The sequence below is a fragment of the Protopterus annectens genome, chromosome 2.part2 (assembly GCF_019279795.1).
Source record: "Protopterus annectens isolate FY-2018-M chromosome 2.part2, PAN1.0, whole genome shotgun sequence".
In the NCBI taxonomy this organism is placed as follows: domain Eukaryota; kingdom Metazoa; phylum Chordata; order Ceratodontiformes; family Protopteridae; genus Protopterus; species Protopterus annectens.
The window spans coordinates 174,590,500-174,616,525 of record NC_056730.1 but is presented as its reverse complement, the minus strand read 5'-3'; the positions used below and the strand labels follow the sequence as shown (position 1 = coordinate 174,616,525).

General features: G+C 39.7%; 1 protein-coding gene across 1 annotated transcript in view; it reads left to right on the top strand.

The window, feature by feature from the left end:
- The window catches only part of LOC122795928, a 557,622-nt gene that overhangs the window by 103,638 nt on the left and 427,958 nt on the right, over positions 1 to 26,026 (top strand). Inside the window, exon 3 of the mRNA XM_044064409.1 lies at positions 17,441 to 18,271. Coding sequence (XP_043920344.1) covers positions 17,441 to 18,271 — 831 coding nt within the window. The remainder of the gene's footprint in view (positions 1 to 17,440; positions 18,272 to 26,026) is intronic.

Here is a 26,026-nt window from a genome sequence, read left to right as displayed (position 1 = left end):
TTGCAAGAAGTATATTTAAAAGTTAAAATGTTTACAGACTTTTTTCCTGTTTATTTTTTTTTGTGGATGGATGCTCAGAAGTTAATGCAATGTATTTGAGATTGTGCTAAACCATGTCGTTGTTACAGGGTAGTTTGCGTTTATAAGTAGCAAAGTTTGTATTTTGTGTTTTAGTGATGTCTTCAACATACTTGTGTACTGTTTTCATTATAATCCGATTACGACCAGTGCTGCTGTTGGGCATGTTCATTGATAGATCATTGCGCTGTGTAAATTAGTGCCATACATTTCTTTTAACTGCTGTGGTCAAAAGCTAAATCAGGTCTATGGTATACACTGTGCATTCTCATTCATTTTAGTGTTTATTTGACCTTTTTCAAACTGTTTGTAATAACTCTTTTCTGCTCCATTTCTCGGTTCTTTCGCATGCCAATGTTTTTCAAGCCAATTCTTTCGCATGCCAATGTTTTTCGAGTCAGTTCTTTCATGTGCCAATGTTTTCCAAGCCAGTTCTTTCGCATGCCAATGTTTTTCATGCCAGTTCTTTCATGTGCCAATGTTTTTCAAGCCATTTCTTTCACATGCTAATGTTTTTCAAGCCAGTTCTTTCGCATGCCAATGTTTTTTGAGCCAGTTCTTTCATGTGCCAATGTTTTTCAAGCCAGTTCTTTCATGTGCCAATGTTTTTCAAGCCAGTTCTTTCGCATGCCAATGTTTTTTGAGCCAGTTCTTTCATGTGCCAATGTTTTTCAAGCCAGTTCTTTCGCATGCCAATGTTTTTCGAGCCAGTTCTTTCGTGTGCCAATGTTTTTCAAGCCAGTTCTTTCACATGCCAATGTTTTTCGAGCCAGTTCTTTCATGTGCCAATGTTTTTTAAGCCAGTTCTTTCGTGTGCCAATGTTTTTCAAGCCAGTTCTTTCACGTGCCAATGTTTTTCGAGCCAGTTCTTTCGTGTGCCAATGTTTTTCAAGCCAGTTCTTTCACATGCCAATGTTTTTCGAGCCAGTTCATTTGTGTGCCAATGTTTTTTATGCCAGTTCATTTGTGCTGTGCAGCAATATGTTACTGCACCCTACTGACAGTGTTGGTAAATATGTTGCATATCAGGTAAGTACAGATTCAAGCATGAAGAGAGCAGCAGTTTCATCACAGTCAACCAGCAGCAAGAGAATGTGCAAGTGGCAGGACGTTTGGAAAACAGAATTTGACTGGATCGAGAGATGCAATGATGTCAAAGCATTCTGCAGGTACTGCAAGAGAGAATTTCTAGTGACCCACGGTGGAAGAAATGATGTCGCACGACATGAGGCAACTGAACAACATAAGACTGCCATTCTTCAAGCTAAATCCACTCACCTGATGACAAAGTGGGCAAGGAACACAAACCTTGAGGGACCAGAACTTAGGATCATTGCAGCAGAAGCCTCTGAGGTTTTCCATGCTGTTAAGCACAGTATTTCCTATAACAGCTTGAACTGTGCAGTAAAGTTGGCCAGCCAGTTGTACAGTGACTCGGACACTGCAAAGAAACTATCTTGTGGCAGAACCAAGGCTGAAGCCATAGTCGAAAATGTTTTGGGACCACACATATTGGAATGCCTCCTGCATGACCTTCAAAAACCAAGCACTTCATTTGCAATTTCATCAGATGCTTCGAACAAGGGGAACATAAAATTATTTCCCCTTGTTGTGAGGTATTTTTCTAACGAAGAAGGGGTGGTGAATGGCCTTTTGGACTTCTATGAAGACCCTGATGAATCGGCACAGGCTATTTCACAGCAAATTTCCAACATTATGGAAAGGCACTCCTTGCCCCGGAACAGCATTTCAGCTTATGGGGCTGATAATGCCAGTGTGAACTATGGGAAGAAATCTGGTGTGTATACCAGATTAAAAGAAAAGTGCCCATCACTCCAGAAGGCTAACTGTGTTGCCCATATCATTCACAATGCAGCCAAAAAAGCTGCAGCACAACTACCATACGACGTGGAAGCATTTGTAATGAGACTTTTCAGCCACTTCTCAGGTTCGGCCACAAGGACCAGAGACTTGAAAGACTTCTTTGAGTTTTGTGGCATGGAATTTGAGAGTCTGTTAAGACGTGCCAACAAGGTGGCTGTCACTACTCCCAGCCATTGAAAGAGTAGTGAAAAATCTCCTAGTGCTCCAGTCCTATTTCCTCTCTCAGGGAGAAGAGGAGACCCCCCCGGCAGATATGGCAGTACTGTTCAGCTAATGAACATGGTGAGAATGAATTGCCTACACTGCACCAGTACTATTTGCACTTTCTCTGTGCTGTTCTTGTTGATTTTAATGAGCATATAAGTACATTAGAAAAATCAGCACTTACTGCCATGGAAACTTTTTGTGTAATGGTCTCTCAAGCAAAAACTGCAGGCAAGAGCTGAATGTGCTTTCTTTGGAGGGAAACTTAGGGCACTTATGAGCACATTAGACAGCACTTCTGCTAACAAACTGAAAAGAGACTTCATTGTGTTCTTGGAGACAGCAGTGAAATACCTGGAGCAGTGGTTTGATTATAATGAAAGCAACTACTTGTTTACACTATCTAAATTATCTCTAAATGAGCCCTTTGCCTTCAGTGACTTGCTTAATGTGACCACTGCCCTGAGTCTGCAGGATGTAGATGAAGATTATCTTTTTAGGGACTACTTGGCAATTCGGCCCTCTCTTGAACAGTTATGTAACACAAGCTTGACCCCAGGAGAGAAGTGGCTGAAGCTTTTCAAAGAAGGGCCTGAACTGACTACACTATATCCGTTAATTGCTAGGATTTTATCTATACCACCCTCAAACGCATTTGCAGAAAGAGTTTTTTCTTTGGTGAAAGGTAAATGGATGGATGTGTGAAACCGATGTAGTGTGGACTTGTTAAAAGCTGAACTAATGATGAGTGTAAATTACCGGATGAAATGTTGCAACTTTTACTCAAATATTGTTTCAAATCAGGCCCTTCTTCAAGCCATAAAATCAAATTCAAAATACACTTAGTGTACTAGTGTGCAGTATAAAGTAATAGGGTGCAGTTTGTAATTTTGTGTTTTTCTTTGTTTAGCATTAATTTGCTAGGGTGCAGTATGTAGTACTAGGGTATGTAGTTTTGTGTTTTTTCTTTGCTTTAGCTTTAATTGACAATAAAAAGTCTTAATTTTATACTTGGCTTGTATGTGGTATGTAGATTTTTTTTAAGTTTTCTTTCTGAATAGTAATGGTTGGTTTATGAATTTTTTAACTTTTTAAATAAACAAGTGTCTGTTTAATGAGTAGTGTGTTTTTTATTCCTTTAAAGTTTATTTATTGTTACAACTGATTAGTGTGTGTTTGCAGTAATAGTTCACTTCATTTAAATGGTTTGAGTTTTCAGTATGCTGTAATGTCACAATGTTGCATCCATAACTAATACTGCATCTCCTTTAACAACTCTGGTGATGTCGTGGTGGGGGTGTGGCCAGTGTCATGTTGGCCACACCTCTATCCTGTTGACCACACCCCCATGTCCCACTTTGCCCTTTTTTAAAGGTGGCAACCCTATCTGCTACTACATTTCCTCTCTCTCTCCTCCACCCAACCACTTCCCTCCACTAACTACCCTAATATTCACCTCTACCTAACTCTTAAAACTTTTTTCTCCTTCTCCTTCTCTTTGGCTATCTGGTCTATACCTATTTGTCTTCTACCTCATCTCACCATTTTCTTTACTTACATTTTTCTTCTATATATCACCTGCTATTCTCTCCTGTTTATATATCTATCCTGTCACATCCACTAGCATTATGCTCCTCTGATGCATTTTTATTTGTAAGATTTTACAAACAATTGTTTTACAAAATGTTCCATATCCATTTTTGTTACTTAATGTTATCCATGAGGTATTTTACTGACAATGTAACTTGTAATGTAATATCTGTATATATGTAACGTTGTCCTGTTATTTATGTATATTGCTTAGATTTGTATCTATGTAATTTTCTTTTGTCTATGGAGCTTTTCACAACAGGCCTCCACTGAAAATGCCCAGCCAGACTTTCCCAGTAAACAAATATAAAATAAAATGTAATAAATAAAACTTTATTAATTTTTAGAATATTTGCATAGTACAACTGATGTTCTGTGCTTTTTATTAATGTCTTGTAAAGAAACAATTAGCCTATTGGATGTAACCATATCTCTAAATGTTAATTTAAGGCTTCATACTAATATCTATAGAAGAGATTACAAGAAAATATATATATTTATCTAGAGATGCATGCACAATGGCCTTTATGCCAGACTAGTGATTTTTTGAATGCTGCTGATCACATGGAGCAAGATATAGCTCAAAGGAATTTGATAAAAAGTTTAGTTTTGGTAAATGAATTAAGAGCTTCTAGAAAATACCTCTTTTTTGTGATTTCCAGGTGGTAATTCAAAAGCAAAAAAATCAATTGATTGTCTTATTTGCATACCATACTAAAGATACAGTTGGTATTTGCAATACTTATGCAAGGATTTGGCATATTTAATGACCATAGATGTATTTAAATGGTTAATTAATACAACTCCATCCTTTATGTTTAAGAATAGGAATACTTTGAAAAGTAAATGATGCTACAAGTCCTTAATTGGTAATGAATCAAATGTTATTAAGAGTAAGGGTACATTCCATGTTATAACTGTAAAGTTTTGTACTTACGTATTTGAAGGTGAAGTAGTTAAACATCTGATAACAGGTTTTATTTATAGATGTAAATCTTATGCAACCTGCTATACTATGGACTTGGTATACATTTATGTTTGTCAGAAATGTGATTATTTTTTTATAGAGAAGGTGAATAGACAATTGAAAGAAATGAGTACTCATCACTTATATGATATTAAAATGGACAATCTGGAAAACACCCCAGATAAACATGCTTCTGATAATATTAGACAATATTTTACATTTTTGGCTATAGAGATCTACAATAATAACAGAAGAGATGAAATCATTAATATTACTGAAAATGTAGAAATTAAATAGATTATAAAATTAAATGCTACTGAAAAGCTGGGTTTAAATGGCACTTTGTGTATTTCACTGGCTCTTAAAGCAAGATGGATTGTTTAATGATAAATCTTTTGTGTCATGTGATTGATTGTGTTTAGTAGAATGTGGCGAATTGTTCTTAGAGATTTTGTACCCGAAGAAGCACAAATGTATGAAAGCACTAGTGTATTTTTATTCTAATAAAGATTTGAACTCTGCAAATGGTATGCTATTAGAGAGTTTCTTGTGGTGAATACTTTCTTTTCTTCCAAACAGTTTACTCCCGGGGAACTGTAGTTTGTTTTAACTATTAGTTTCATTAGAAATATATGTGATTTGCATATATGTCACTGTGATACAATGTATGGTTTCAATGAAGCTTTCATTAAAGCTTTATGTCTTTTAGAAAAAGAAGATTATGGATTTTTACAACCTATGATACAAAATAGGAACAGAGGGCTTCATGGTAAGCAAAATACCTTAAAAAGGCTCCAGCATAAATCATTACAAAAAAAGCCATTGTCCAGCATGGTAAGAAATGTGTGCATTATCATGAAGTACATGTATAGACAGGAAGGTATGCCTTAATCTAAAATCTTAATGAAAATGACTGAATTCACAAAGATAGATGAAACACAAATCTTTCTACTAGAGGTTTAAGATCCCCGAAACCCATTGCTTGATTTGACTTTTTTAAATCATTGGTAGAGTTCCCATCAGTTGATTATGTTTCAAGTTGGTCTTTTCAGTGTGTTTCAATATTTATTTGTTCAGAATTCTTTAAGCCAGTTCAATTATATATATATATATATATATATATATATATATATATATATATATATATATATATATTTCATTCACTAGTTCTTCAATTTTCCTGTGTTTTTAACCTTGATGTTCACCGCAATGCATTATGGTCTAAAGAAGTCTAGGATTTATTTAGATGTCTGTGCTCAGAATTGATCTTTCCTTTATACTGGCCTCCATAATTTTTGTTTTATTCAAAAATGAATCAATGCTTCTGTTATTGAATCTCCAGGTACCTAAATGCATGGAGATTACCAGGAAGAACATATGCTTAAAATGGTTTTGAACTGTAACTGTTTACTTTGTGAAAATATATGCATATGCAGACTTGTTCAGAGTTATCTCTCATTTATTTTTTAAGAAAGTGATCTGTTTAAGTAAGGAAGTGGCCCACATGATGATTAGATGTCAGAAGTGTGCACATTTACCTCATAGCTTTGCAGTAACTTTAAGTTATGTAAAGGTCTTTCTGCATGAAATTAGAGTAATGGTGTTTTTGCTTAGTAGTGCGGACACCAGAATAGATGGACAGAGGTGGATGAGAGTGAGTAACTAACACTAGCCCAGGCAGTCTGTCATAATGCTTGGCTGTTCCTCACGGGGGTATAAATGTATGGCAACAGCTATATGTGGTTCGATACTACACAGGAGTACATTACATTAGATTGTGGGTGTTAAGGTACCAGATAACTTTCACATGACGTAGTTAAACTCAGAATAATAATCTCCTTTATTGCAAAGAAAGGCAGATTATATGGGAGACTAGGAAATCAAGTTATTGCCTCCTCAAACATATTATTCATTCTTTATACTTTTTCTGATTAAAAGAAACATTATTCTAACAATCATATAACAACCACTGAACAATTAAAAATGAGCACTACAGCATTAATTCTGCTAAGATATCCTGACTCTCCATTTATGTCTTTCCATATCAGGCATGAGTTCCAAATTCCATAAAATAACTTTCTACAAAGAATAGATCTTTCTGCACTTCACCATACTAGAATTTTTGGGTCTATATTAGAATACCGAACATTCAAAATTTTGAGTGTTCTAATATCGAACCCTATGAATCGAAAATTTAAAACATCGAACATACAGAACAGCAAATTTTTTCCTAGGGAAAAAATTTGCTGTTCCAAAACACATGCACACAACACAAGCACATGAAACAAACAGCAATCCATACACATACACCTAAACTCTTACACCTAACCCTACACTAAACTATACATGCACCACTAACTATCCACTTACCTTAACCCAAACCCTAACCCTAAGGTCCATCACTATTGCACAGTCACCTCACCCGCTCCCTAACCCTAACTCACCTACCCCACCCTAACCCTCACGTCCACACAATCGCACACTTACCTAACCTGCACCCTAACCCTAACTCACCTAACCCTCACGTCCACACAATCGCACACTTACCTGAACCCGACCCGTAACTTTCCACCACAGCACTGAAAATACCAACGCAACAGAAACGATCAACCAAATTCTTTCCCTAGGAAAAAATTTGTTTTTCTGTTTCTTAGATATTTTCAGCATTTGCTGAAAATGAGTCGATATTAGAACACTCAAAATTTTGAACGTTCGGTGTTCTAATATAGACCCAAATTTTTCATATTTGGCAGGAAGTAAATCATCAGAAGCAGACTGAAAAAACACTCAGGAATCCATCTTGAAATGAAAGCATATTTAAAATGAAATACATACTTCTAACATTTTGCACACATGGGATTACGTGCATGATCCATCTGCCAGCAGAAATCACAGAATTCATTGCTGTCTGCATGAAGGAAGTTAAGTGGGGGAGGGCATAGGATTAGCAGATTGACCAACTCCCTAAAACCCAGCTTTCTGTTTGAGGGGCATTAGCTGATAAGGCCCTCCCCTCATTCATGAAAGGAATGGTCTGCATTGGTCTTGCCTTCTCCGGGAATCATTTGGTATGGCTCTCACCTCAACACAGGAATGAATTAATCCATTGTGTGCAGGTAAGAAAGACACTGTGAGAACTAGGTGGACAGAAAACAGTAAATAATTTGCATTAAGGACCTATGCATTAAGGACCTCTATGTAACAAACTACTTAAAAAGCTTTCTGTTAACAAGATTAAAAAGGCAGTACACCCACAAAAATAACCGCAAAACTGAAATACTTCAGCTTTCATGTTTTAACATAAAATCATACATTTTATAAGACATATCAATATTTTAAGTCATAATCATACATTTTTGAAAGATATGTACTTTATGTATGAACTGGATGCTTGCATGAATTAGTTTTTAAATGGTAAATTTAGTGAATTAGTTTCCCATTGCGTCACTTTCATGTTCAGAAAGAAAACTATAATTTCTTAACCAACATGCCACTTGATGAGACAACACAGAATTAACTATGTGCTGACTGATTACAGAGAAATCTACAAAGTGCAAGTCTACCTCCATCTGCACCATGTAAAATGTATATTTCAGAATGTGGCCAACCATAAAATCAGCTACTTTGCAATTTATCCCTGCTTGTTTAAGACAATCATTACACTTGCCTTAATGGCACATGTCTCCCCAACACAAATACAAGCATAAATACAAACACCTAACTATACTAAAGCTCCATATTCAGCTCATAATTACAGTCAGACTGTGGATTATAACTTCAGGTTTTTATATAAATTTAAAAGGGTGAAAAAATCATATGTACTTGTTTTTTGAAGGGGATAAGCTCCCCTCTCACATTACTGATGTGGGGGAAAGCCCACACCCTCACTATATACATATATGGGTCTACCTGAAAACACCGAATGCTGACAACGCCGACAACGAGATAACCGACACCGGAAGATCGACAACGGAGATGACCGACGATTGAAAATCCTGACGCTGAGAACACCGACATGTTAAGGTAAGTGTGTGATAGTGATGGACGTTAGGGTCAGGGTGCGGGTAAGGTAAGTGTGCGATAGTGAAAAACTTTAAGTTTAGGGACAGGTCAAGTGAGTTAGGGTTAGGGTGCGGGTAAGGTAAGTGTGCGATAGTGACAGACTTTAGGGTTAGGGGCAGGTGAAGTGAGTTAGGGTTAGGGTGCGGGTTAGGTGAGTGTGCGATAGTGACAGACCTTAGGGTTAGGGTTTGGGTTAAGGTTAGTGCATAGATAGTTGTGTATGTAAGGTTTAGTGTAGGTTTGTAAGGTTTTTGGTGTGCTTGTGTTGTGTGTGTGTTTTACGGAAAAGGTATTTGTTTTGTTTTGTTGATTGTCGGGATTGTGGTTTGTCGGGCATGTGAAGTTTTGTGTTTTTGAACTTTCGGTTTTGTGGTGTCGGTTATCTCATTGTCGGTGTTTTTGCATGTCGGTGTTTTCAGGTAGACTCACATAGGTTCATAGGTTCATACAAGGCTATCTGCCCTGAGGCAATTATAAGCCTAGCCCGATTCTGTATGGCTTACGCCACCCCTTGATTTGAGTATACTGTGCCCTTTAAGGTTTAGTTTACTGTGCCTCTGTCTAATAGTGACACAGGAGTAATCCCTGGGACAAACCTATGATCCCCCATCCACCTATCGAGATTCTTCTTGAAGAGATTCAGTGAGGTGCTCTGCCTCACATGAACTGGAATTCTATTCCAGAGCGAAGGGAGCCTCTGGGTTATGAATCTGTCCCTCCAGCAAGTTCTATTTATTTCTGTGCTGAGGTTCAAATCTCTCAAGCGTGTGGCTCTAAGGGATTTAGATTTACTGAGGTGGAGCATGTCCATTAATTCTGGATTTGACATAGCTTTGTATGTCAGGCATAGATCGCCTCGAAGTAGGCGGTATGCAACTGAGTAGAGCTGGAGTTTTTTTAACCGAGCAGCATATGGCATCTGTTTGAGGCCCTTGATCCTCTTGGTGAGATACTTTTGGGGTCTTTCTAATTAGTGCAGGTGTTGGGTAAGGTACATCCCAAAAGGGGCATTGTATTCTATGATGGGCCTGATGAGGGATGAATAAAGGGGCACGATTACCTCTCTTGATCTAGATGTGAAACCCTTCGTGATGAGGTGGGCTATGTAGAAGGTCTTTCTAACCACTTTGGCAATGTGGTTTTCAAAGGAGAGATTGCCATCAACTTGGGTCCCCAGGTCCCTAATAACTTTCTCTGTACTTAATGGGTTTCTGCCTATGTGGTAATTTGTGGGCACATTGTTTTTGCCAAAGGGTATGACTATACATTTTTTGGCATTTAGCTTTAGACCATGGCGCTGGCACCAGTTATCTGTCTCTGTGAGACCTTTTTGAAGGATGTTTGTGTCAGCTGGAGAGTTGATTATGGCGCCCAGTTTGCAGTCATCTGCGAACTTGGTGAGTCATAGTCCTCCCACGTTTGCCTATACCTCGGAAAAGTATATACCAAACAAGAGTGGTCCCAGGACAGAACCCTGTGGGATGCCACTTGTGACTGGTTTCGAGTCTGACATGGCTCCAGCAACTCTCACTCTATGGGTTCTGTCTTTGAGCCAGTTTGTGACCCATCTTGTGACATAGGGGTTTATATTTAAGCTGGATAGCTTATCTATGATGCCCGAGTGGGGTATTGTGTCAAATGCCTTTGCAAGGTCCAGATAGGCTGTGTGGACTACCTTCCCTTCATCTATGGCTTTGGTGACTGTTTCGAAGAAGTCAACCAGGTTCAAAAGGCAGGATCTGCCCTTGACAAAGCCGAACTGGGTAGGATCTAGTGTCTGTAGGTCCCCAATGTCTTTGTTTATGAGCTCCATGATGATCCTCTCCATAGCCTTGCAGACTAAGCTAGTCAGGCTTATGGGGCGATAGTTTCCAGGGTCCGTAGAGGCTCCACCTTTGTGGAGTGGGACCACTGTTGCTGTATGCCATTCTGTGGACACATATCCTGTAGTGTGGCTGAGATTGTATAGCTGTTTTATTTGAGGGATTAGTTCCTCTTGGAGTTCATGTAGGATGCAACCTGGGACGCCATCTGGTCCCATGGAAGCAGTGTTTTTTGCTTTGGAGAGGGCAGCCTTCACTTGAGCATCAGAGATGTTTGGGAGGCAGCCCTCTGCTGGGATAGATACTTGCTCTTTTGGGGGGGGGGTGGAGAAGTTTGCACTGAACCTGTCTGCCAGGATATTGGCGATGTCTGTGGGTTCAGTGTATTTTTTGTTGTTTAGAATCAACTCAGAACAAGTCTGGGAGTTGCATCCCAGGTGTCTAACATAACTGAAAAAAGCCTTATGGTTGTCTTTCGTGTCCTGTGCAATTTTTCTCTCGAAGCTGGCCTTGGAGGATTTTATGAGGGATTGTAATTTTTTGCTAGTACTGATCAGAGATGCCTTCCCTATTAGGAATTTTGCTCTATCATGTAGTAGCTTCCTCCTTCTGTTGTACAGTTTATTTATGGCAGGGGTCCACCAGACTGGATGTCTGCCTTTGGATGATTGGGTCTTGGTTTTGTTTGGGATAGCATGATTCATGCATTCCTGGAGATGTCCGTAGAATGCGTTCATATAGGATTCTGCAGTTTGGGCCATAGTTTCCACTGGCCCTGGGGCCTTGAAGGATTCCACTTCAGTTTTGAGAAGTGAGAAGTTCGCTTTTGAGAAGTTTTTCACTGTGGTTTTCTGGGCTGGGGGTGGGGTCGGGATGTGGACATCCAGTGAGATTAATTTATGGTCTGATCTTACCAATGAGGGATATACTTCTGGTGTGGAGCATAGAGTCCCCATGTTGGTAATGATCAGGTCTAGTATGTTGTCCCCTCTTGTGGGAGTGGTGACTAGTTGTTCCATAGCATTTGAGTTTATAATTTCCAGGAACCTTTGGGCTAAGGTGCTGGGGCTTGAGTAGTACTCCCAGTCAATGTTTGGGTAGTTTAAGTCACCCAATATAATGGTGTTCGGAGAGATCTTCATGTTCTCCAATGTTTTCAGGAAAGCCGAGTGGGATTCCTGACTTTGAGAGGGTGGTCTGTGGGATGCTATAAACTGAAAAGCAGTCTTGCCCACTGTTAGTTGCACATGGATGGTCTCCGATACTTCGTGCAATGCCACTAACCTGGAGGTGTGGATATCCTTGATAAATATGGAAACTCCCCCTCCTTTTGTGGTTCTGTCTGGGTTTTGGGGCCAAAAAGCATGATATGAGGTATAGCCTGGTAGTGCTGGGGTGCTCTCTGGAGCCTTGAACCAGGTTTCTGTCACTGCACAGATATCGATGTTCTCCATACTGAGGAGAGCTTTGAGTGCGTGCATCTTGAGGTTAAGACTTCTGGCGTTTAGCAGCATTACCCTTAGTTTCTTGTTCCTTGTGCTGTCTATGGGGGTGGGTTTGACTTTTGAGCCTTGCCTAAAAAAGGCACTATGGGGTGGCAAGAGCCTTTGCCAATATCCGAAAGCCCAGTGGTGACAGGTGCAAGCCATCCCTAGCAAAGCAACGTGGCTTGTCGAGCATGTCATCCCAGGCTGACAGACACTGGATCCCCTTTGAATGACACCAAAATTTTAGCCATTTGTTAAAATCGATCATTTTGTCTTTGTACTGTGGCATCATTCTAGGTGAGGGTAAGATGCTGCTCAAGGTCAGGGTCATACCAGCCTGGGCTACATGATCAGAGAGCTCCTCTATGTCTCTTTTCATGTAGTCCAGGGAGGTACGTCTCAGGTCATTCACACCAGCATGTACAATGACTGAGTCATATTTGTATTTGCTTTGGAGTGACCTGAGTGCTTGCGTTATGTGGCAGATCCTGGCACCCGACAGGCAGCTCACCGTGACCTTCTCTTTATTCAGCCTGGTGAGTGGGACGTCAGTGTGTCTGACAATAGAGTCACCTATTACAAGAGTATCAGGTGCGTTATTCAGCCTTAAGGGCTGTGGCTGCTTGGCACACTGACCTTGTGGGCTATGTGTTGTGCGTGTTTTGTTTTGAGGTAGCGTTTGCTTGGATGTCTGCTTTGGAGGTCTCTGTTGCTTAGGTAGATTTTTATTTAGAGCCTCCGAGTATGTTTTTGTGTATTTATGTGTTTGGTTCGCTGATGTGGTGGGACTATGTGATACTGGAATTGTGTTGTGTGAGGTTACCGTCTCCTCCTGACTGGTTACACCAGTTTTGAGATGAGAGAGCTCAGCCTCCAGTTTGGCTAAATAGTTGCATCTCTCACATATATTTGAATCTGTTTGGAGGAGGAGAGGGTTGTCCATGTACATGAGACAGTTGTAACATTGCCTCAAAATTCCCAGATTCACCAGCTGGACTGGAGAGGAAACCATTGACTGACCTTTGGACATGCTAGAGTAATATAGGGAAACTGAATTTAAGACGGACCAATAGGGGACAGGGTAATCGTAGAGAGTATAAGAGTAAGTAGTGCTTATGGTTTAATAGTGCTAACTTGTAGGATTACTTAATTGGACCAGTAAAGGACCTTAGAATGAGAATATGGTGTTTAAATTGAGAGATAGAGCAGTTCTAAGGGAAAAAGTGAAGAGCAGACTTTGTGGAGCCAGGAATAATTTAAACCCAATTAGGCGGCGCTGCCCGCTGTTGCGCTATGCACAAAACCGCGCAAAACCACGCAAAATAGGGTTTTAAGAGAGGAAGATGAAGGAGTTTTGTAATTGACCCAAAATGGCCAATAAAACTACAGTTTCAAGTCAGTAACCACTCCCACAGGGGCAGGCAGGCTGCTCAATGTTTTTCACTGCCACTGATCAACAGAGACTTCCCTTTAGCCCAAGCAAAAAATGGCCTCACAGAAACTTACAAACTGTTCAAGAACAGCAAGCCTGTAACTGAACTTCTTTAAATCTCAGAAAAGTGGGAAAAAAGCAAGATTTTTTTTTTGTTTTGTTTTTTTCAGAGATAGCAGAGGTTCACAAGTATTAACAAGTTATAACAGTGCAGTAAATGACCCCACACAAGAGTGCTAGGCCAAAGACAGATAAAATGCAAGTTATGAGAAAAAAACGATTTTAGAAATAAGTGCAAACAGGAAATTCAGTAAACAGCTTTAGGTTGTGCTCTAAATACAGTTACTAATGCAGAAATCAAGTTTAACAAGCCAGAAAATGCTCAAAATAGGCGGCTATGTAGAAAAATTTAGCAAATAAACAGAGGAAAAATACTTAAAATCTCAAAAGTGGCTCCTTTCTTCTCTCAGCGTTTTCTCCTCTTGGTGGGTGCTTCACCAACAGCCAACAAGCCTGAAAAGACGCCAAAACCACGAGGCAACCAGGTTTTAAGAGAGGAAGATGAAGGAGTTTTGGAATTGACCCAAAATGGCCAATAAAACTACAGTTTCAAGTCAGTAACCACTCCCACAGGGACAGGCAGGCTGCTCAATGTTTTTCACTGCCACTGATCAACAGAGAGACTTCCCTTTAGCCCAAGCAAAAAATGGCCTCACAGAAACTTACAAACAGTTCAAGAACAGCAAGCCTGTAACTGAACTTTTTTAAATCTCAGAAAAGTGGGAAAAAAGCAAGATTTTTTTTTGTTTTTTTTCAGAGATAGCAGAGGTTCACAAGTATTAACAAGTTATAACAGTGCAGTAAATGACCCCACACAAGAGTGCTAGGCCAAAGACAGATAAAATGCAAGTTTTGAGAAAAAAAACGATTTTAAAAATAAGTGCAAACAGGAAATTCAGTAAACAGCTTTAGGTTGTGCTCTAAATACAGTTACTAATGCAGAAATCAAGTTTAACAAGCCAGAAAATGCTCAAAATAGGCGGCTATGCAGAAAAACTTAGCAAATAAACAGAGGAAAATTACTTAAAATCTCAAAAGTGGCTCTTTTCTTCTCTCAGTATTTTCTCCTCTTGGTGGGTGCTTCACCAACAGCCAACAAGCCTGAAAAGATGCCAAAACCATGAGGCAACGAGGTTTTAAGAGAGGAAGATGAAGGAGTTTTGGAATTGACCCAAAATGGCCAATAAAACTACAGTTTCAAGTCAGTAACCACTCCCACAGGGGCAGGCAGGCTGCTCAATGTTTTTCACTGCCACTGATCAACAGAGAGACTTCCCTTTAGCCCAAGCAAAAAATGGCCTCACAGAAACTTACAAACAGTTCAAGAACAGCAAGCCTATAACTGAACTTTTTTAAATCTCAGAAAAGTGGGAAAAAAGCAAGATTTTTTTTTGTTTGTTTTTTTCAGAGATAGCAGAGGTTCACAAGTATTAACAAGTTATAACAGTGCAGTAAATTATCCCACACAAGAGTGCTAGGCCAAAGACAGATAAAATGCAAGTTTTGAGAAAAAAAAATGATTTTAGAAATAAGTGCAAACAGGAAATTCAGTAAACAGCTTTAGGTTGTGCTCTAAATACAGTTACTAATGCAGAAATCAAGTTTAACAAGCCAGAAAATGCTCAAAATAGGTGGCTATGCAGAAAAACTTATATATATATATATATATATATATATATATATATATATATATATATATTGTTCAAAGAAGGGAAAAAATCACCCAAAATAAGTGAATCATTGCCAGCGCAACTATAGAAAGTACACCAGCAATTATTTTTTTTCGGCATTATGGTATTCATCTTTTTTACTTCATACTGACACCCAAGCAGTTTTACCTCAAGGCATATGTAGGGGAATTATTCACCTGAGGAACTTTTCTCTGCAGGTGAACTTCTTCAAATTAGTTTCTTAAATATACAAAATAAAATGGTTATAATCCGTGATCAAATCATAGTCCTGTATATGTAGGTCCAGTTGGTCCAGCTTGTTAATAACACAATAAATATGTCTCATCCATCTTTTTAGATCTCTCAAAGGCATTCAACAGAGTTTCACACCACAAACTGCTGTCAGTACTGGCCACATTACATCTCAGTCATTCTTCCCTAACTTGGTTCCACAGCTATCTAACCAAACGCCAGCAGGCTGTTAGATGGTAACAGGAGCTATCATCTTTGCTCCCTGTTAACATAGGAGTTCCACAAGGCTCCAAATTATGTCCCCTACTTTTTACCATCTTCACAAATCAACTCAATAAATCCACATCTCTCGTCTCTGTCATCCAATATGCAGATGACTCTACCCTGATATGCTCCGCCTCCTCTCTGACACAACCACAGGCTATAACACAACAATCCTTCCTAGAAGTAGAATCCTGGCTAACTAACACTAACCTCATACTGTACCCAAACAAGACCAAACTCATGCTCTTTCTCCTCACCAAAACACCCAATCCCTCAGACACTTTTCAAATCCACTCCTCCAACAACACAATCATAAACACCAGCTCACATACCAAATTACTAGGTGTCACAATTGATAGCAAATTAAAATTCGACTTACAGCTCTCTAAAACCATTAAAAAAACACACATCAAACTTGGCTCTCTTTACCAAATTAATCCTTTCCTAACTAGCCATTCTAGACTAAGCATCACCAGGACTCATCTCTTATCTACTGATCTCTATGCTTCTCCCATCTTTACAAACCTCAAGAAAACTGACCTTACCAAACTTGAATCAGCCTACAATAAAATAGCCAAGTTTGCCAATAGCTCCCTATATAGGTCCCACCACTGCTCTGCCCTACAACAAATAAATTGGCTAGAACTCCCACAACAACTAACCTATACCCAACTTGTCTTTACTCACCAACTAATATACCAGCCCTACAACAATTACTCAAACCATATACCAACACTCGGCAACTCCGATCCTCACACAAAACACTCCTCCAAGTATCCAAAAGCAACAACAAAGCCAGGGACATCCTCTACTCCCACCACATTTCTAAACTTTGGAACTCAATCCCTTAACACATTCTAAATGCTACCAACCTACACAAATTCAAACCTCTGCTCAAAGGCCACCTCACTAACAACTGGCTCTGCTTCTGCACCAAGCCAGGCTAATACCACATAAGCCCACATTAAATTTCATCCCCTAAATTTTATAGTCTCCATACATACCCCACTCCCACTTGTTAACACCACCTATCAGCTACCTACAATAAGAGTATAATTTGATAATTTCTTTTTTTTTAGTAAGGGTATACATATGTACACATTAAAGTATACTGAAATGATCAACTAAAGATGGATGCCTGCCCTCAAAAAAAAAAAAAAAAAATATATATATATATATATATATATATATAAAACGTTTCTATATTGTAATAACTTTCTCCTTTTCACTAAAGTGCCTATTGTATATTGTACTTTCTTTATTGGCTCTAGATATTTCTGCTAAATTCTATGCAAAACTGACACTGTACCTGTCAATGTTGTTCTTGTTTTATTGGAGCTTTTCTCCCTGGGCCTCTGCTGAAAATGGGCTCACACCCAGACGGACTATCCCGGTCAACAAATGTAAAATAAAATAAATAAATAAATACTAGATCAACTCTTACTGGTTACCTTGGCTGAATACTGAAAAAATAAATAAATGGAGAAATATTGACATAACTATGAATAAATTCATGAAACAAATTATGCATTTTTTTAAATACCTTTACTATAGCATTTGCATTTAGTATCATACTAGGTGAGGAAAAAATATAGTAAAGAATATATCTCAGCAGTATTTACTGTTATTTTTATTTACTCAATTTGTTATGATTTATCACCTTTTAGATCAGTAATGGAGCTTCTGTTCCTGTTCTCAGTGATAAAACAAAGTTTCCGTCATTTTTCCGAACCATTCCAAACCAAGATTTTGAATCGTTAGCAGTCGCACAATTACTGTTCTACTTTGGCTGGAGCTGGGTTGGTATTTTGTTTGAAAACAATGATTATGGACAGTTAGGAAGCCAAAGTCTGAAAAAACAACTTTTGAAAGGAGGCATGTGCATCAATTTCTCAGAGATTATTCCCCTTCACTATTCTAAAAGTAAAACTCTTCAGATTGTTGAGCTTATAAAGCGATCGTCAGCGGTCATTATTATTGTAATTTCTACTGCAGCTAATTTTATTCCCTTAATGGAGGAAATTTCATTGCAGAATATTACTGGAAAAGTTTGGTTTGCCTACCATAGCTGGTCTGACTCACCAAGTGCTCCTAAGAAGGAGTTTGTTAGATCATTCATGGGTACTGTTGGCATTGGTTTCCATACACAAATAATCCCTGGGTTTCAAAATTTCTTCCTTAATATCCATCCTTCGGCAGCAACAAAAAATTTTATCACTGCCTTCTGGGAAGAAGCATTTGGGTGCAAATGGCTCCATGTTCTTTCAACTAACTTGAATATTCTGGAAAAAAATGTTACACTTTGCACAGGAGATGAGAAGCTGGAAGAAAGCTATCAGCTTTTTGCCACAGAACATAACTTAAGGAGTACATATAACACCTACACTGCCATTTATTCAGCTGTTCATGCTCTTCATGATCTTATATCTTGTAAAAGAGGTGATGGTCCATTTTCTAATCACACATGTGCAAATTTTGAAAACATCTATCCATGGCAAGTAAGTACAATTTCAACAACTGCAAGCCAATATGCACAGAGGATGCATACATTTGCACACTTTGCCTGTGCAGAAATAAAATGCTTTGTTTCTGTTACTGATGTCTTAGCTATCATAGTAACGAGACTTCTGAGTGGGTAATATAAAAAAAAAACAACTTTAAAGGTAATACAATGTGTTAAAGTAAACACCCCACACCATAATATATATATGTATATATATATATATATATATATATATATATATATATATATATATATATATATATATATATATATACACACAGTGTGTGTGTGTCTGTGTGGAGGTGGGTAGGGGTGTTTATGCTATGTGATTGTGTATTTGTGTGTGTGTTTGTGTACATAACTCTTTGCTCACACTATATTTTAAAATATAATTTTTTTCAGTTCTACAATGGTTCTGGAGTTTTTATAGTTAGAATAATTGGAAATGGCAGCATAGTTAAGCATAATTGTGGTGCAGGGGACACCCCCCTACATTACTCATTTTATTTGCAGTGCTTTTATTTCACAATAATCCAGTATTACAATGAAAATGGACATATATCCAGCTAGACTAGACCGGTCAACAAATGTAAAATAAAAAATAAAAAATAAAAAAATTTCAATTTTTTGTTTTGTTAGAATTCAGAGTTTTGAATCTGTTTTATGGTGTTCATGTGGTTCACAATCTTTCTTGCATGGCCTGTAGTATAAAAATCATGGCTGATCACATATATGAACACACCAGACATACTGAAAATGTTGACTATGAATTAGTCCAGATGTTTCCATCCTTTTAAACATGCAGAAAACAAAAGCAGAACTTACAGTCCAAATAAAGTAATGACCTCTACAAATTGCACAAACTTTCCTGTACTATGCACTTAACCAGGAGTGTCAGATGATGACAATCTAAAGCACTTACATTACATTCACATATTTAAAACCATGCTGGTGATATTGCCTTGGGATCAGCTATCTTCTCGTACCTGATAATATCTCAGGGTGCAGATAGTAAAATGAAAGGATGAATTAAGCTAGTCTCACCATTTTTACTGAATGCTAACCTTTGTTTAATATCATTAAGACACCAGTGAGATGTGATCACCTTTTCATTACTGTCTGTATTAGTACTTTACATACTTCTGCATGAATAAAAGTCATAGCTTGGTTGGATAACTATTACATAACAAATATAAAGATTTTTGGGATAGAATTAGATTTGAGAAAATATTGCATGTTGAATACCTCTCTTCCCATAGTTGAAATACTAAATGAGAATTTTGACATGGTATGTAAATATATGTGCAACGCCTGCAGAGATGCTGACATCATATGAGATCATTAGGAAAGAGTAGTACATAGCCGTGGAAATGAAATCAGGGCCTACAACTAAGCACAAGGAACAGCCAAAATCACTTTTAAAGTGATTTGGAGTATTAGGACTTTTTATGGCATTTTTTTATTAAACAAATTACCTGTTAAAGAATCTAGGTTATGTAAAAGATTAGAAGAAAGGGGTATGTAATGTATTTATTTATTTGTCTGTTTCTTTGTTTACTTTTGTTAACCAGGAAGTCTGACTAAGTGATATGCCCATTTTCAGTGGGTATTTAAGGATAAAATCTCCACAAAAAGTGAAAGAAATATGTTATAAGAAAATATACAAAGGAAAAAAAACATATGTACAAGTTCAAACAATAATAAAGAAAGATTGCAATGGTGTGAGATAGACAAAGGAAAATATAGACATGCAAAAAGGTTACATTTCATTAATTTTTCATACAACTGATTTGCTAAACATTTTATTATTCACAACAACAACAGATGATCATAGATTTTTTTTTTACATACAGAAGCCATTGCTTGGAAAAGAGTAATATTACTTGCGGTTCATGACAAAGGTACTATAGTATATGAGTAATGCAGTTGTAGTAAGTATATGCACGATGCAAATTGTAGTAAATAACTTTAAATTCTGCTGTACAGAATCTAAAGTTGTTGCAGGTCAGTAACCATCTGCGTGATTCATTAAACAAAAATCTCAGTGCAGGAACAGTGTAGCCGCTCCTGCACGGAATATGGCCACAGAGCGATTCGGGAAACATCTGATCTGACGTGCATGAGCCTGCCAACACTGTTCCTGCATGGAAAGCCATGCAGAATGCTAATCAGCTCATTTGCTGGTGAAAACCATGCAAATGAGTTGAATTAGTGATTCAGGTAGCAGGCAGGCATCCATGCAGCAACAGTGCTAGTTGCAGAATTGTGTTCGGTAACTAACCGAGCACATTTCTGCACATGACAAAACAGAGGCATGACAGCTCAAATAAAAGCATGTATTATAAACTTTAGGCATGCCAATGGCCAAATATATGGCTTTTGGGGTCTACTTCTATTCGCTGACAGCCCATTTCACTGAAACCCATTTGGTTGACAGCTCATTTCATTGACAAAAGTATTCAAGGCAAAAACCTGGGTTTTGCCCCCCTCCCCACTGTTGTGCGACTGTGGAGTTGTTATATATAGTTGGGGGGTGTGGGGCAGCCCCACATTGGTGTGGGGCAGCCCTCCACCTAGAATGTTTGTCAATGAAATGAGCTGTCAACCAAATGGGTTTCAGTGAAATGGGCTGTCAGCGAATAGAAGTAGACCCGGCTTTTGGCATGGGAAAGTATTTAATTTAATAAAAAATCAAAGTATATTTTTTGGCTGATCTTGGCCATTTAAGCATTGGGCAGCGGCATGCAAATGGGATTGTGCCGAAAATAAAAAAAAATATATTAAAACTCAATTTTAGGGGAAATCTGCATTTTTCCATTATAGTCAATGGCATGCCGAATCAAAACATTACCAGGAAACACTGGCTGTCAAGGGGAAAAGCTTTGTGTCAGAGCAGTAACTATGGACTAAGGCAGTGGGGTATGCAAATGAGGGGAAATTTACTGAATCACAAAATATTCTATGTCCACACACTGCACCTAACTGTGTAGGTGCTAGAACAGGATAGTGTGGGCAGGAGGAGCAGCTAACATGAAAAGGGGGTGTGCCATGCTTGCTGTAAGCACATTGGAGCTTTTTCACCTGGGTTTGTGTTTAGCTAAGCACAGCTAAGCAAGGGGGTGTGTCTGTGGCTGTAATGTCTTACTCCATAAATGAAGACTGTGTGTTTATGTCAAGGGGAGGGCCATTTCTGCTAAAATGCGTTTATCTTAGCTAAACAGGTGTGTGCAGCGTGCACTGGGACTTAAAAAAAATGGAAATAACAGCACTGTTTACATTTAGGCAGCGGGTTTGCACATGTTGCCTTGAGGCTTAAAAGAGGCGGAAATGGGAAAGGGGAAAGAAAAAAAAAGGGAAACAGCAAAATACAGGCACTCAAATACAAGTAAAATAGCTGGCAGGTGGAATGTTTCAAAGTCAGCCAATCACACAGGCAGCATCTGCAGCACACCACTATAAACTATGCAAACACCTTCCAGTCTGTTTTTTCCCACAAACTCTACACCATAGGTGTATACATAAAGGAGAATTTTAACTGACAAAACAGCAAAAAATATTGGAGGCTGCTGTTGCTTTGATCTTTCGGTATGTGCAAGAGGCCGAGGATGCTGAGGAGGATGATGCTGTAAACCAAATCAGACCAAGGAGGACGAGAAGAGTGTACATGACCTTGAGATAGTAGAGCACTACAAGGTGGACAGAGACATACGTCAGCAACTCATTGAGCTGTACCGGCCTCACCTCAGACCCAGAACCAACAGAGGGGAACCAATCCCAGTGGATACCAAGATATGTGTAGCTTTAAGAATACTAGCTACAGGTACTTTCCAAAGACCAACTGGGGATATCATGGGGCTCTCACAGGCATCAGCATCCAGGATACTCCACCAGTTCCTGGATTCCATGCAACCACATGCCGCTGAGCACATTTACTTCCCCAGCACCAGTGAGGAGAGGACCAGCAATATGCGTCTCTTCCACAATGTAGCAGAATACCTAGAGTTACTGGGTGCCATAGACTGCACGCACATCCACATCAAATCACCACCTGGTAACCAGGGTAGGGTCTACCTAAACTGCAAGGGGTTCCACTCCATCAACTGCCAGGTTGTGTGAGATGCCCAGGGCATTATCATGAATGTGTGTGCTGGCAACCCTGGAAGCTATCACAGCTCCCACATCTGGCATTCGGCACAGCTGTACCAGGCATTGGCCAGTGGGTACATCCCATATGGTCATCTGGTGGGGGATGCTGGCTACACACTAAATCCATGGCTGATGACACCCATCAGAAATGCACACACACCCACATCAACACAAGAATGCCATAATGAGGCACACACACAAACCAGGATCATTATAGAGTGTGTGTTTGGGATGCTCAAGTCACATTTCCACTGCCTTGACATATCCAGTGGAGCCTTGCAGTACTCTCCAGCCACATGTGCACACATGTTCATAGTATGTGCCATGCTACACAATGTGATCCTGTGAAACAGCTGCAGCAGGAACAAAATGGGGAAGTACCACACAGCTCCCCACCATTGCCAAGGTCTTCACAGGCACAGGGGGACTCGGAGGAGGAATATCCAGAGCCTGCCTCTGTAGGCAGATGGAGGCATGCCCAGTACGCCCTGGCCTTGGCAAAGAGGCAACGCATAGCACATACACTAATACTGTAGGGCCCACGGGACTGGGGTCTATATTAGAACATCAAAGTTCAAAACTTCGAATGTTCTAATATCGACCCCTACTCAACGAAAGCTAAAAACATCGAACATACAGAACAGCAAAATTTTTCCTAGGGAAAAAATTCACTGTTCCAAAGCACATACACACAACACAAGCACACCAAACAAACAGCAATTCACACACATACACCTAAAATCTTACACCTAACCCTACACTAAACTATACACACACCACTAGCTATCCACTTACCTTAACCCAAACTCTAACCCTAAGGTCCATCACTATCGCACACTCACCTCACCCGCGCCCTAACCCTAACTCACCTACCCCGCCCTAACCCTCATGTCCACACAATCGCACACTTACCTGACCCACACCCTAACCCTAACTCACCTAACCTGCCCTAACCCTCATGTCCACACAATTGCACACATACCTAACCCGCACCCTAACCATAACTAACCTAACCCGCACTCAATCGCACACTTACCTGGACCTGACCCGTAACTTTCCACCACAGCGCTGAAAATACTGAAGCAACAGAAATGGACAACCAAATTCTTTCCCTAGGAAAAAATTTGGTTTTCTGTTGCTTCGATATTTTCAGCTTTCGCTGAACAGGGGTTGATATTAGAACATTCGAAGTTTTGAAACTTTGAAGTTCTAATATAGGCCCCGGGACTGATATCTCTCTCTCTCTGACTCGCACACACAGTAAAATGGATGCCAAACATCACACTACCTATATCTTACCATGTATAGGCAGTTTACTGTGTGCATCCAGTATAGTTAGCCCTCAAGCACCGTCCTCACAACTGCCTCAGGCATAAGGTAAGTCAGTCTTCTTAACAATAAATGAATGGAGTAGAAAGTTCTAATAGCATATCTATGGTATTGATGCAAGCATGCAAGGGAATGGGGTGTCTTACTGAGATAGCAGCAGACAACTGACAGCTATGTGGGATAGCAGGAAGTGTATGCCCAGTAATGGCTTACCCACACTATGCAGTACCACCCTAGTTGACAAATACCACTGTAGTATATATGGTGAGCCAAATAACTGGGGGGGGGGGGGTCATAGGTCACATGCATGGATGTCAAAGTGCAGGTCCCATTCTCACCCCCAGCCTCACCCAGCAGATCAGCTGTAGAAAACCATACAGAAATGTCTGGCAAAGGCCCCCACATGGCGACATCCATGAAATTCCCACCTACAGACTTACACAGTGATATCACAGCAGGTCTGGCAGTGGCAATATCACTCTGAAAGGTAAGAAGTTTGAAACTAAAAATATTTATGCAGAACAGTCTAACCTGTGGCCGATACTGTTATGCCTGTAGTCTCAAAGATAGGGCACACCACTATGCTAAATGGGACCAAAATGTTAAGCAAATATCAGTACAGTCTGTGCAAATGTGTATTGTGTACAGATGTGTCACCCCCCACTCATAGTCCCATAGAAATGCAGTAACATGTCCCTAGCTTTAAGCAGCATCCAGCTGTCAACTAGCGTGATGGCTCAACATGAACAGAAAGCAACTGTCAGTAACACCCAGTCAATTTACTGGTGCCATCCCAGGGTGCCCACTCTCTGACAGCCTGGGAACATTTGATCATCAGAATGCACTGCCTTGCTACAGATGGCCTGCATCTGTCACACCTGACCTATAGGCCTCTGGCAAATGACCATGCCTCAGCCACAGTGACTGTTAGGGAGTGTCATGGAGTCCATAACACTAACATAACACAGTCTACAAAATGCAAAGAAAGGCCATGCTGCTAACTGCTAGGAGCAAACCTGCCATCCTCAGGGGGCCAGAAATCTGGACAAAGCCATGAATAATGGGGTGATAAAGGCCCAACGAGAAGGGCACCTTTGAAATACTGCTCTAATAATGTTATAGAGTTGAAGGAATGATTGTATTAGTATGGAATGTCTGAAGGATATGAAGTCTGAAACTGCAGTGTCAGCTGTCAGTAATATCTGACTTCAACCCTGAGTGACTTGCAAAACACTTTTTCTTGAAAACCACACTCGTTTGGGTAACTAACCAGATATATGAATCATGAATTTGGACATTCAGTCGACAGGCAGGGCTAGGAGTCTAAATATGGGAATGCACTCATTGCAGGCAGTCTTAACCCTGGAAGATGGTGACATGTCTGCACCCACAGAACCCTGGCCCACAGCCATGGGGAGTATCACACCCTTCCCTGATCACTCATCCTATGCAACATCCTGGTTCCAAAATGTGGCCAGCCAAGCCAAATGAGGTGGGCCATACATATATGTGAGGCACACCTCCAGGCTGGTCAGTCTGACACACACAAGACCCTCCAAGTGCAGTCAACCTTTGAGAAGTCCCCTATGCAAAGTACTGGTAGCTATAGGACATCATATCTGATCCAGGACACCCCCTTCCACATATCTTATCCCCTACAAATCTATCTGGTCTGCCTGTCACCCTGATCCTGCCTGATTTATATTACCCAACCATGGACTGGAAATCAAACCATGCCAGAACAGAAATGCACAGAGATTCCACCATTGTAATATATCACCAAGGTGCTGGACCATTTCCACAGCTCCAGCAGTCAATTGGTTGTAGGCACACCTCTCAACATGCTGGATTATGCAAGAATGCTTAGCATTTGGTCCATAATATTGGTGTGTGCATCATCCACCCTGTATTCCTCTGGTAAATCACTGTGATGATCTGAGGAGGTATGTCACAAGGTACTGAAACAATACATGACAGTGTCAAACATCATATATGTCAGATGTCTGCTAAAACAAACCCTGTAACCCTAGCAACCCATACATTACTAAGAGAAATTGTCATGATCACCATATGGCCCATTGTCTCTCCATTTTGATAGGCTATCTCCAGATATCCTGTACCAACAGGTTGAGAGGTATGGCTGTAGCACAAAACAAATTGGACTGGAGTACAACAATCCCTGGAATGGAGTCCCACATTTACTACAGAAGATCACACTGGGCATGCTCATACACTTATAGGTTCATAGGTTCATACTAGGCTATCTGCCCAAGGG